General features: G+C 42.3%; 1 protein-coding gene across 3 annotated transcripts in view; it reads right to left on the reverse strand.

The window, feature by feature from the left end:
- The window catches only part of myripb (myosin VIIA and Rab interacting protein b), a 39,295-nt gene that overhangs the window by 5,712 nt on the left and 19,934 nt on the right, over positions 1 to 13,649 (reverse strand). For all 3 annotated transcript variants that reach the window (XM_061266321.1, XM_061266317.1, XM_061266318.1), the window contains exons 4-11: positions 7,075 to 7,211; positions 2,451 to 2,531; positions 2,173 to 2,270; positions 1,905 to 1,985; positions 1,680 to 1,841; positions 847 to 991; positions 245 to 771; positions 29 to 163 (exon numbers count right to left, since the gene is read on the reverse strand). In XM_061266321.1, the coding sequence (XP_061122305.1) occupies positions 29 to 163; positions 245 to 771; positions 847 to 991; positions 1,680 to 1,841; positions 1,905 to 1,985; positions 2,173 to 2,270; positions 2,451 to 2,531; positions 7,075 to 7,211 (1,366 nt within the window). The remainder of the gene's footprint in view (positions 1 to 28; positions 164 to 244; positions 772 to 846; positions 992 to 1,679; positions 1,842 to 1,904; positions 1,986 to 2,172; positions 2,271 to 2,450; positions 2,532 to 7,074; positions 7,212 to 13,649) is intronic.

Below are 13,649 nucleotides of genomic sequence, written 5' to 3' on the forward strand. Positions count from 1 at the left end.
ATCTCTGAGGAAAGGCAGAATTTGGTACCTGAATGGACTGCGAGTTATTCCGGCTCTCGGCCCTGCTCTCGTTTAACGAATCTCTCTTGCTTTTGCGCCGCCGCCGTGACCTTTTCACTTGGTCGTTTTGCCTTTCTTCTGCCTCGCTGCTGTCCCCCATCACCTGCAAATATGGATTGTGAGCTTGCAATGAAGAGGCAGCAGAACTCCTTCTCCAATACAGAATGTGTGCAATTGCACACACCTTGGGGTTAAAGTTCACATCCAGAGCCCCTGAGAGAAGCGGGTATGGAGAGAGGTTTTGGTGAAGGTGCGGGTGGTACATCGGTTGGTGGTAAGGGTGAAGGTGGGTGTCTGAAGGTCCTTTTTTCCTATGCAGGTTTTGAGGTGGTTTCCAAGGACAAGACGAGCGCGCCGATGAAGCCTCCGAGTCGGAATTGAGAGTCTCCGTGTTGGTATACTGGCCAGAGGAAGGTGAGGTCACGGGGAGGTGCTGCGCATACGTCCACTCGGGGTCGTGCTGCGAGTCCGTGTAGTAAGTCTCGTCGGATAACTTGCGGTGGAACTGTTGCAACGCCGCGCCCCAGCTGCCTTGGTCGTCCTCCTCGGAGTCGGAACCCATCTCGTCGTAGGCCGAGACAACCCCGGACTCCTTTTCCAAGACGCTGAACACCAGGCTTTTCCTCTTGGTGAGAAGGCTGGGACGAGAGAGTTGAGAGCTGTGGAGAGCTAGCCAGTTGCCGTCTGGACTTTGGAGGACTGATGATGCACCTTTACAAAAAAAAAAAGAAAGGCCCACATAACACCATCACCTGGATTTTACAAAGAATAAATAAGCGTCATTACTTGAATTGTCTAGTCGGTCGACACTCTTCCAGGTGGGCAGCGGTGCGGCTTTGGCGTCTCTCTTCAGAGAAGAATACTCAGTTTCGTCCTGAGGAACTTTTTCGGGAGAGTCGTCACTGGTGAGGGAGAAGGCTGAGCGTGAGCGCTGAAAATACACACACACATATACACACGCAGGTAGAAATGCAAATGAAGGACCGCATAGTGGACTCAAATGGGAAGATGTATAAAAAAAAAGAACAATACCCATTTGAATTAAAATATCTCAAAACATCCACTAAAAAGTTGAGCCTGAAAATTCTCATCAGTAGGTGGCGCTAAAAGCAAGCCAATGGAAGTCTAATATTGATGAGAGGGGCTTGATAATTGAAGGCTGAGATAACAACAATATGATTTGCATACAAGTGTGTCTAATTGAGCGTGTTTGAAGGGAAGCGGATAAACAGACGACGTCTCGTGGCGGGGCCGACTTGTCGAGAAAGGATCCAAGTGAATTCGACGGGACTTTGATCAGTTAAACAGAGGGAAATGGAGTGCTGCTTTGAACACGGAATAATGACAAATGTCACTGATGACAAAAAGTCCCCGCTGGCAAAGTTGTGTGAATCGAATAAACAAGTCATGCAGTGTGTGCAGCATATTTTTATTCATCTGTTACATTGTTGCATTTTTATTTTTCTGTGTGGTGGTGATTTCAAATGAGACACCTGTAGATTTGATACATTTCTGAATATTACCTTTATTTGAAATAATTCTAAAATGCGGTGATGTCTTTGCAGTGAGCGTTTTTGTTCGGGGTGTCGGCTGCATGATTTGCGGAGGCGCTGACTAACCGAGAGGGTGAAGGATGTTTTGAGGCGTTCCGAAGATCCTTGTGAAGACGTTTGAGCTCGTGAGGGTGAGACTTGATCACTGGTCTGAGTCAAGGACTGAGGCGGAGGCCAGACAAAGTCGTACTCTGTTTGCATCTCCGAGCGCTTCCTCCTTTGGATGATCTAGTAAAAGAAAAAAAAAAAACATTTTAAACGATTGTCCATTTAAACAAGAAGTCAAACTACCTTTTGCACAATGGTTGTAGCAAGTTCCTCTATGAGCTCTTCTTTGTGGTCCCGCAGATACCGAGCCTCATTCTGCTTCTCCTATACACACATACAACTCGTTAAGATTTATTGATTATATATTTTTTTTAAGGGACAATCCAAAGATGCTCAGCTATGACCGTTTTTTTTCTTTCAGTTATTTTCATACTGGAAAAAAAACCGACTTTCTACTGATCACAGCTCAGAGAGAGAAAAGTGAGAAAGGAGTCAAGGCCAAACATCTCACCAAACTGTCACTGAACTCCTCCGCCTTGGCGATGGCTTCCTCTATGGCTTCTTCAGCGACACGCAAGGCGACCGTGAGCGTCTCAGCCATACTGTGTCCTAATGAAACAAATGAGAAGAACGTTCCAAAGAAACGAGTTTTGGTCCCAGCAATGGTTTTAGTTATCCTCAACAATTTCTGCCGAGTCAGACACGAAGCAGAAAAGTCAACCGGGAAAACCAAAGAGGAGGGAAAAAAAGCCGTGGGGGGGCCCATCAATAAGACAGCAGTCTTCTCACCTTCACTCTGTTTGTAAAAGACGGAGTCACTGCCGCAAACGCTGCCATCGTTGTCATTGCTGCCGTCGTGGACGCTGCTCTCTGAGGGGGAAAAAAAGACGGAGAGACTGTGAGTCAAACCTCCATTCTGACACTCTGTCTGTCACATGAAAGCAAAGTGTGCTGTGTTCATATTGAAGTCGGAGAATAATACAGCCTGCTGCGCTGCTGCACGCAGAGCAACTAATCCCCTTGTGCTCTTGTCAGATAAATTCCTAATGTCACTTTCCCCCCCCCCCCCCCCCCCCTTCACAAAATCCCAACCACAATTCATCTGATAATACATTTTGCCTTCAAAACAAATAGTCACTCATACAATTCAGGGCAAGTCTCTTAAGGAACACAGCAGCTATGTATAAAAAGATAACCTAAATGCAAATGTTAGAATTTATCGAAAAAAAATAATGTGAATCATGTTAAAGTACGTCTTGAGCCTTTAAAAACACATATTCCCTCCGGGGATCATTACCTCCGGCTTACTTTTATTCTCTCCAGTTCTTTTCATCAATCCAGGTAAATAACTAGGATAAATGGGCACACAGTCTGAGAAGCAAACAATCTAAATCTGCCATGATGAATTATGTGTTGACTATTTCATTTCACACTTGAAGCCTGAATAACAATTCCAGAGAAAACACAGCAGCCATAATTCAACGTCAACTTTCCAAACCAAAAAGCCACGTAAGAGTCTTCGGTCTTGACCGGTCTTCCAGCTGGATCGTCTGTAGCGGAGTCAAATTCTACCGTGTGGTTGAAGTGTGATTCAGCTTTTGCCTCTGCCATAACAAACTCTCACCCGGCTTAGAAGATGAGCCGAGCTTCGACGACCGCCGCTCCGCAGCAACACCGTGTTGCCATTGGATGACAGCTCAGTCCCGCTCCTAAGTTTTCCTTTTCGGAAAATATGCAACTACACTGCAAGATGAATCTTATATTTACCAAAGCGCAGCAAAAAAAAAAAAAGACCAGTTGATTCAACAATACACACTTAGACAAAGCTTTATAAATAATTCACCATGAGTGATTTTAGTATTATATGTCAGATGATTAAAGTAACCAACCAGATGGGATACCGCATAGAAAATTCTTATTTGAGCATAGCTTCAAGATATTTGTCACGAGGCTGCCAAGTAGTTAGACTTTGGCGCATCATTTCCCTGCTTTGCATTCCTCTCCATAACAAGCCAGCTATGACGCAATAAGAAGTGGGAGACAAAAACAAAGGCAGATTATGTGCTCTATTTCTGACTCGGGTAAGGGGGGAAAAAAAACCCCGCAAGGAGCAATAATTAATGCGATGTTCCGGTCTTCTGAGCTTTACCACAAGTCAAAACTAACTCAGTGCATTTGATCTTTTAATAAACAAACAGTACTTTGCTAAAGTGCCTTTTACGTCGGTGACCAGCTGTCACCGGGCTTTGACCAGCAAGTGGAGGCATGCAAATTTGTTTAATAAGCCCACATTGGTCTCTGTGGGGGCGTGTGAGCGAGCGTGCTGACATAAGCATTTAGTAGCTGTGCGCTCTTTGCACAGCCTCCGTTTCCATTACTGTAAAAGTGATCATTTGCCTTAAGGAACATGAAAGCATCGTTGTTCCAGCTCCACAGTGCAACTTTACAAGTATGAACAGCGCCTATAAAGCAGCAGACACATTTAATTAGGAGGAAATTAATTGGAATTAGTTTTAATCCAAGGTCCATATAGGATTTGGAGCCACACATTGTAAATATGGAGTTAAATAGCGTGGATACTATATATTTGCTATGCAAAATACAGATGGAAAAAAAATGGACGTTTTTGTCAAAAGGAATATTAAATCATTGAATTCTCGTTATTTACATTTGACATGACTCCATTTTATTGGGTTGTGTTATTAATGCTGAGAGTGCTGTGCACAGTGTTTGTCAATATGGCTTAATGACACTACTGTATTACAAAAGACATCTGCTCTGTGCTATTATGGCCCAAAGGTGATTCCAAACACTTTGGATACTGACTATTAGATCCAGACAGAAAACAAATCGAAAATGAGACAATATAGCTTCACGCTAAAGTCCCGATGCTTTCCTTTCAATTACGACGGAGCATTTGGCAGCGGCTGCCTTATTAACAATACTGCCACAATCAGGACAGAATATCTTCAAACATCACAACAGATGAGGGAAAAAAACAAGATGGAAAGCAGATCTACTAGAGGAAAAAAAAAAGTGATGCATGTTTAATTGCAATCTGTTCAAAATTTAAGTATTCTGAAACTATTTGAACTAAATGTGAGACATTTATTCATGCAGGGGGAAAAAAAAAAACTTCTTGGAAAGTTTCCTGCTTCCCTCCTGGCTGTGCGGATGAGTCGAGGAACTAGCAACATGTGCATAATTCAACCTGACAGTAAATGTCAAGAGAGCAAAATCTGCTTCAGCTGACAAAGGTCAAACTTGGAGTTTGCCTCCCTCTCATGTTCATGTGTGCGGGCAAGCAGACTTTTTTGTCCAATTACCGCACCAACTGTCACTTTGACTGCAGGCAGCCAAGGGACTTCTATTTAACATTCTGCCCATCATGAGCGATACTCGGCGGAACAAAGCTTTCAGATGAAAGAACAGAGACAAGAGAAATGATGACTTCCTTCTGGGTGTCTGAGCATCTCAAACCTTCTCTAATGATACGACCCAGCGAGGGAAACCAATCAAGCTCCTCCTTTCACTTCCACCTCTTGACATAATTGAGCATGGAAACATGACTTTACTGGCTAGTTGCCTTCCTGTTTTGATCTTTCTGCTCAGTGACATTGCAACTGACTTCCTATTAAGAGTTCAAGTTTTCTTGGCTCAGTTTGGGGCTGTCAGCTTTTTCCCCTCTTCTAATGACCGAGTAAAGATCGGATTCAAGGGGAGACTGCAGGCAAGACAAGTTCTGCAGTGCTGCAGCCAAAGTGGTGACTGCAGAACAGGGGAAAGTAATATTATGTTATTTATGCATGAAACAGTGGAATCATTTGCATTTTCATGGCATGGGAGGACATTTAAAAAAAACAAAAAAATTCTCTGATCACTGGCAATATGCGATTGGTTTGGCTTATGCATAATTAGTAGGTTCCGTTAAAATAAAATTTACCTATGTAATGTTTATTTTGTTTTTCTTTAATACTGTTTTGCAATTCATAGTCTATTAAAACATAAATAATTCCATGCGGCTTTAGCAGTTATTACATTTGAAAGGTGACGTGGAGGATGTGGGAAGCCTCCCACATGGGACGACAAATGCAAATGTCAGGAAAAAAGTAGATGTGGTAAAATAATACAAGAGGTTCCAAGAAAGTATCAGAAAATGAACTTGGCTTTTTCTGCCTCACTCCCACAGGTCCTCAAATAAACTTGTTTTGAACTCTTTCAAGGGTTGTTTAACATTCTGTGAAACGCAAGATAAGAAGGTCAACTCAATGTTGCCACTTTTATGTGAAACAAGATCCAATGACTGGTTTTGCTAGCTTCGCATAAAATCCATCTCACTACCTCAAACGCTTGGTGTGCTTTTCACATCACAGATGCCTTTAAACTTGAATCCTTTATCGGCATCTTCCAGGCAGTCGGCGAAGAAAAATGTCTTTCTTATTATATTATAAAGTAATACGATTCTTTTTTTTCCAATACACTACATCAATTCTCGGGTTGTGTTTGTATTTAATTCCATTGCGTGCTGCATTGAGAAGAAAAATGAATTCAATAACAATGTTGTTACATCATCTTTGTTGCTCTACTTCCAAAATGGGATTTTATGATGTGGCCCAGAAACTCCAAGTAATGGACTCTCATGCAAATAGAGGTAACACCGCAGGAATGTAAAACATTTTCATAAACACTTTTTTATCCCTAGTTGACGCTTGGGCCGATTTAATATGCGCTGCAGTAACGCTGTTTTTTTTTATTTCTTTAGTCATCAAGGGACTGATCTTAAAATCAATCCCCTGATAAAACAAAATCACTTGTCGGGAGGTGTGTAATGGCGGTCGTCAAGTGCGCGGCGGGTGTTTTACATCAATTCCGCGCCCGTGGTGAATGCGTGACCTTCAAACAGACAGCGAGAGAAAAAGGCCAGCCAGACATTCGGCCCTTTTCACGTACGTCATCTTCAGAGGAAGGCGATAAAAGGTGTGTGTGTGTGTGTGTGACTTGCAAACAAACAGTGCATGTGTGTGTCAATTGCGTAAAAGCAAAATCAAACACAATCATTCCTGGATGCGTATGACATTTCGAATCGATAAACATTTGGATTTTGAAATTCAACCATGCCCTTCTTCCAGTTTAGCCCAACGTCTGACCTGATTTATCCCCTCCGTGCTCCCTTCATCCATTTAATCCAGCCTACTGAGGGTAGAAATAATGCCCTGTGGAGACAGACTGATCATGCTGCAGCCGGGTCAAAACAATGCTATCGGGAGGGGCTCAAAATGGATAAAAGCTGACCGCTACAGAGCAAACCACAAAGAAGGATGCAGCCTTTTCCGGCAGGGTTTGTGGGCGGGGAAGCCATCGGTACACACACATACAAGTGAAGGTTCACGCTGACAGGAAACGATGACCTTACCTGGGAGATCAGATAGTGCTCCTCTCTCGATAATGTGCTTCCTATATAAAGTCTTCAAAACCTTGGCGCTGCCGAACCTCTTGAAGCGTCTCTTCACATTGCTGTAATACCACTCCAGGGACTGGGTCCTCAAAATCCTACAGAAAAACAATTTTATTGCAACATAAGATATGATATTGACATATTGCTCAACAATCAGTCGTGGGGTTACATTTTATTTTATATGTAAGGATTTTGTGAAGCCCATGAGCTATACATTAAATAATTGAATCGTAAATACTAAATAGCAGTTGTAGGTCAGCTTTGACTTTCGAGCGCGTTTCAGTATTCAAAGTGAACGCAACTAACCATGCAGTCGATGAATAATCAATGCTAACCAATACGAGAACACAATGGTAAGTGGCGGAGCGCTGGAAATGCATAAACTGACAAACACCATCAACTATTAATGCAGCACCTCTATGGAAGTGTCAATCAAACTTAGCATTACAGATTTGGAACGTTTGACCCATTGGAAATCGGTAACAACATTCCCTTGAGATGGATTTTCCTTTCATTGAAAGAGAAGGAATTGTAAAGACGTAAGAGAAACAAAGCAACATCATGAAGAGTGACCAGAGTGGCCCCCGGGGCTCCATGGCCTACCACGTTGACTGCTCCCCTCCTTCTTAAACACCTTTCCGCTTCCCGGTGGATTTATTATCATCGGCATCTTTCGGCAGGACCGTTTGATGACTCGCAGTTCCTTAATTTCCTGCCTCGGGTCCAGTTGTGGTTTTTTTTTTTTTACGTGCAATATAAGGGGCTGCACAGGGAGGCATACCGTTTTTTTCCATGTATAGTGCGCCCCCATGTATAGTACGCACCCCTAACAATGGCATGCTGATGCTGGAAAAAAGCTTGTACCCATGTATAATACGCACCCAATTTTTATGAATTTTTTTTAATTTTTTTTTAATTTTTTTTTTTTTTTTTTTTAAGTCCCAAAGATCGTCACACACGCAGGGAGGCAATGGGTCCCATTTTTAAAGTCTTTGGTATGGTCTTAACTAGGCTGGATGTCATTTTTTTTGTTGGCGTTGATTTCTCCGACTGCCCCTAAACGCACCACCGCGCTCCGTGCGCGCATGGGCTGCGGACGTGAAAAAGGCGGCTCTGTATGGGAGAGACGTTGAAGAGGAATAAAAACAACCTTGGAAACCAAAACTTGCCCCTCGTCGTGACTCGGAGCCGCAACAAATGTTTCGGATTTGTGTAGGGTACATTGTGAGACAGCAAACGAGCAGGTGATCGAGCAAGCCTTGTCTGATACGAGAGCATTGCGGTCGCATGGAGCGTGTTTGAAGTGAACAGCAGAGACGAAAGGAACAAGGCAAAGTGTTGTGAAATAAAATATTACCTGTAATACGCATTTTGTTATTTGCTGATTGAAACTGCTAATTAAACTGTGAATTGAAACTAATAGGTGGAGAACTGAACTCTCGCTCTTTATATAGCTGACGTGTCTTGCGCAACCGTTCTGCGCATCTGTAATGGCGGCCTCCGTATGACGTCCGGTCCGCGATGGAGATTAAAAAACAAACAATATTTGACAATAACACACCATCGAGGATTGCACCATCGCATCAAACGATGTGTCGTCAATTATGAATTCTACTAAGTGTGTTGGGCAGGATGGCTGAATGCGATGCGCGATTGACAACAAACAAGAAGAAAGGTGAGTTTTATTTCGGGGGAGATTTGTCATGTCTCGTCCCCAGTTTTGCTATGTGTCTAGGTTGCCATAGTTTCTGTTCGTGTCACCCCGCTCTTCCTGTGTCACCTCAATCGATGTAACGTGTTTTGTATTTAAGTCCTGTCTGCCCCTCGCTCACCGTTGGATCATTGCATGTGTTACTGTCATTCTGTTCCTGTCTTTGGTAATGTCACCCTGTCTTTTTGTTCCACGACTTTGTCGGTCAGTCCTGTTGTTGGTTTTGTTGTACCATGACTTTATTTAAAAAAAAAAAAAAAAAAATTAAAAAAAAAAAAATTTTTTTTTTTTTTTTCTTTGTACCCATGTATAATACGCACCCCAGATTTTAGGACAATAAATTAGTAAAATATTGCGCACTATACACGGAAAAAAACGGTACCTTGTTCTCTCAAGATGCTAAAATAGGCTTTCCTTGAGGAAAGTGACATTTAAAACACAATTATTATCTTTAATTAAAGCCTTCCAGCAATCAAGAACAACACGGCACAATGAAGCCATGACAGGATTATTAGCCGCCACTTATTTATGCAAGTACGCCTTTTGATGACAAGCCATCACTTAGAAGGTGAGTCGAAAAAAAAAAAAATCGGAACAATTACAATTAGGAAGGTGATGATGAGAGCAAGAAGATCTTCCTGTCTTCTCGATGAATGAACCATGGCATTTCTTCCCTGGAGGAACGTGGTTTAAAAAAAAGAGGAGAAGCTTTCAAGTGTTAGACGAAGCTGCACGAGCTTATGGGAAAAGAAATATGCATAATGAGGTTGGGACAGTCCCATATTCTTCGCTGCTGCATGAATAAGTAAAAAGGAATGCCTATGGAAAGTCTCCTGATGCTTTTCTATGCTTTCTCCCAACATTTCTGCCCTCTCATTAGACTGACTGCAATTGCTGGGAAAACCTACTAGTCATTCTCTTCACAGCTCTTTTAAAGGAGCTCTTTTGAGTGATATTTTTAGGGAAAAAAAATCCAATAAATTTGAGTGAGGTTCTGCTCCCTTAGGCTGGCTGCTGGAGTGACTGAAAGAGCAATAGGAGGCAATGACTGAGGAATAATACAGCAAAAAAAAAAAAAAATCCTTGCTTAAGAAGGGATATAAACAGAAAAGAAAGAAATAAACGATTTGCACAATGCTGTACAAAACGGATTAAAAAAAATAAAATGTTTCATGAGCGAGCTACACCACCTCACTAAACAAGCCCGCTGATTTATTCCGAGCTGCCACAACCGGTTGCCGGACAGAGGACAAAACGCTGGGGTCAAATGCTAAAAAGCAGATGAGATTTTCTCCATCTGGCAGCGAGTGAACACAAACGCATTCGCTCAGAGCGACTAGCCTGGCTTGCAACCTTTCCGGAATATCGATCACCTCCCGCTGGCCTCTGATTGCCATTCGCGTGGACAGGAAGACGAATGAAGAGCAAAGATGGACGTGAATCATTTTATGCTCTTGATTCTTAAAAACGATGACGACTTTTATTTACCCGTGTCATTAAAATATCTTCAGAGCGCCTGGCAACAGTTAAGCACTTTTCCTTTGTGAATAAAAGCTCTTTATTAGAAAACCTCAAGCTGTTTCTGCCTTTGGGCTAAACACACAGATAACTTCCCAAAGCACGCTCCCGCCACATTTGCAAAATAGCTTACGAAGATGCTTCAAACAAAATCACGTAATACAGAAAAGTGAGATCATCCGCAAAGCCGCAGACGACATCTGGAGAGGCGAAGCTCGGCGTTGTGGGAGATCTAGATAGACAATAGCCAGCGGTTATGATTACCATCAACACAGGTGGATTTACTTTGCAGAGAGCACCAATTCACCGGGGGCTTGATCAGAACGGTGTGAAGAAAATTTGCATGATGTCTTGGGCAGGCAAAAGACAACAAAAAATAAAATGAGCTTTAAGTCGACGCACACGTACTGCATACAGAGCAACATTTGTTAAGACTGTCGTATCGATCAGGAGTCGCGCTGAAGTGGGAGCTGTCGTTTCGTAATGGACTGCACTGTTAGCACACTTGATGACAACAGTGAAACTGCAGATTAAAGGTCATAAACTGCATCCAGCTTTGACACTGAAGGGAACTGTCAGAGTTTGTAGAGTTTGCCTGTTTAGTTGTATTTATTTGCATATTATACTGCCAAAATCAATATTCAATGGGGAAAGGAGGATAGAGATGATTTCACAAAACTCCAGCCAATAACTTTAAAAGAGCAACACAATGACCGGAGGCTAGCGAGCAATCATGTTACCCGAAGATTATTTATTTTATGTTTACCGACACGTCGGTCCGATTGCTTCACATGAAAGTTCCATTTGTGCTTTGTGTTTGTGACTCACACAAACCCAATATTTAATATAGTTACAAACATTTACGATCAGGCTCGGAATAAATCTTTGACTTTAGTTCCACTACCAAAAAATACCCTGCGGCGGCGCTTGCGAGACTATAAATCCAAAATACACCACTACCATGTTTTATTTTTCTGCAAACAGATTTTTTTTTCTCAACGCCGCACTCTGAGAAGCATTTTACAATTCACACAAGTTGCCGCGGACATTGTCATGCGTCGATTCTGGGATGCCCAAGGTTGCTGTGGCAATATCTCACCTCACCGAGTCGTGTTTTAAAAAACTTATCTGATGCGGCTATTTTGTGGCCTCTCTCTGATTTGGTCAACCTCTAAACTGTGCAACTGAAGATGGAGAGGGAAAGAAAGCTCACGGACAATCTGTTATCCTCCATTCATGCATGTTATTTCAATTTTACAAAGAAATCCAACAGTCTTGTGATCAAAGTTCCCAGTAACAACGTATAATTTGCATGGTTTGCCACTAGAACTCTTCGACGTTCTGATGCATGCTGGCTTTTGTATAACGACACCCTTGTTTTGCATGTGACATGACCAGAATCCATAATTGGCGCATCGCTCTTGACAGATGTTTTAGAACACACTGCGCTATGTGACAGCAGAGTTCAGGGACTTTTCATCGGAGTCAAGGTAAACTGTCAGCGTTCCTCTGGAGGCATCACATGAGCAATGATCCATGCATCTCCTCCTCAGACTGGCAGACAGGGCGTGGGAGAGACATGACCATGATGAATCTGCCGCGTTACGAATCACAAACAAAACAGGCGCATGCATACACGTACGCGATAATCCTCTATCTCTTAGTCATCTATCCTTTCGCATTCATTGCGTGTATTTCCACAGGATTTGGATGACAATGACAGATGGTGGGAATGAGAAGGGGAATTACTCGGAAAAACAAAGCAGGATGGCCAGGTTTGAGTTTGAACGCCACCACAAAGGTTTAAATTGTGCCATACAAATAAATATTTCAAAATACTAACAAATTTGTCATGCACAGATGGCCACAACTAATTCCATCATTGGGAGTATTGTGACTTCTCAAATCTATTTTCCTGCTAAATAAATTAAAAAAAAAAAAAAACAGCTTAAACTCCAATTGTCTAGGATTTGTGAGCAACTCCCAACAGAAATGTTGCTGCGTAAGCAGCAAAACATTGGCAGCGTTTCACAGATGTCGGTTTCACCCCGCTGGCTTCCGCTGATAAAATGTCAGAACGTGCTGATTTGATTTCAGAGGGGAGAGAAGACACAGCCCAATCCACTCGCTGACAAGCATGGCCGACAAATGATTTGTGACTATGGTGATTTGCACATACGCTATTGTACTATGGTAATGAGCCAGCTTGAACAGACCAATACATATGTTGAACAGTATTATCAAATGGATAATATTACATTCATGTATGGAAACGTGCTTTTCAGTGTCAGAAACGAGCTACTTTTGCACTGCATTCCTCGGAACTAGACGCATCGGAGGCACACCAGTAAAAGCTGGATTTATTTGACTGTCCATTTCAGATGGGAGCCACCCAAGCATTTATTGCCAGGAATGTGTGCAAAGACACAATCCCCACTTTTAGATGTGTGTGACGACATCAGCTCAACAGAGATTCTGTTGGCTTTGGAAAAAGGTTGATTTTAACCGGTGGCATGATGAGGAAAATGTTCACATATGGATTTGCATGAACTTTATTGAGAACTAAAATAGAAACAAAAAAAAAAAACGGTCTCTCGCCACATCCGGCCCATCTTCCCTTTTAATGCGGCCTGCAGATTTAAAGTGTTTCAGAGTGTAAATGAATTCTCAAGGATGACAAATATTACTCCAATATTTTGTGCACATAAAGGCCCACACAAAGTAAAAAAAAAAAAAAAACAGTATGTATGTCAGCCCCACCATCATAAGGTCATAGTATTCGAAAATACACACTCCACTCTATCTGATTGACGGAAAGGGACAAGCATATTGGGAGATGGCCAGCACAGAGTTGCTCATCCCAGGAGACCCAAGACTTAATGCACACTTAATAACATCACATTCCTTTAAACTTAATGAGTTCAAACAGCTCTCATCACTCGAGCGGAAAATCACAACCAAACACAGCCTGGCCTCTCTGCAGCAAAGCCTCATTTGAAATGCTGCAAAACTGGAGAGGAGGTGCAATGAGACAAAAAAGCCCAGAGCGATGCACAAGCCTGCATGTTGGTGTACAAACCATCTGCGGTATAGAAAAAAAATCTGCATATTGTTTTAATTGGAGGACATTTCAAATAGTCTGAGGTGTGCAAGTACAACACTGTGTGGCAAAATTACCGGGACGCATAAATGGATAACCCGTCAGTCTTTGTCCCACAATATTTTTTCTACCTCAGGCCTCAGTATATATGGATATAATGGAAAGCAATATACTTCTCTCTCATGAGAGAGGAATTTCAAGTAG

The sequence above is a fragment of the Syngnathus typhle genome, linkage group LG19, assembly GCF_033458585.1.
Source record: "Syngnathus typhle isolate RoL2023-S1 ecotype Sweden linkage group LG19, RoL_Styp_1.0, whole genome shotgun sequence".
Classification (NCBI taxonomy): Eukaryota; Metazoa; Chordata; class Actinopteri; order Syngnathiformes; family Syngnathidae; genus Syngnathus; species Syngnathus typhle.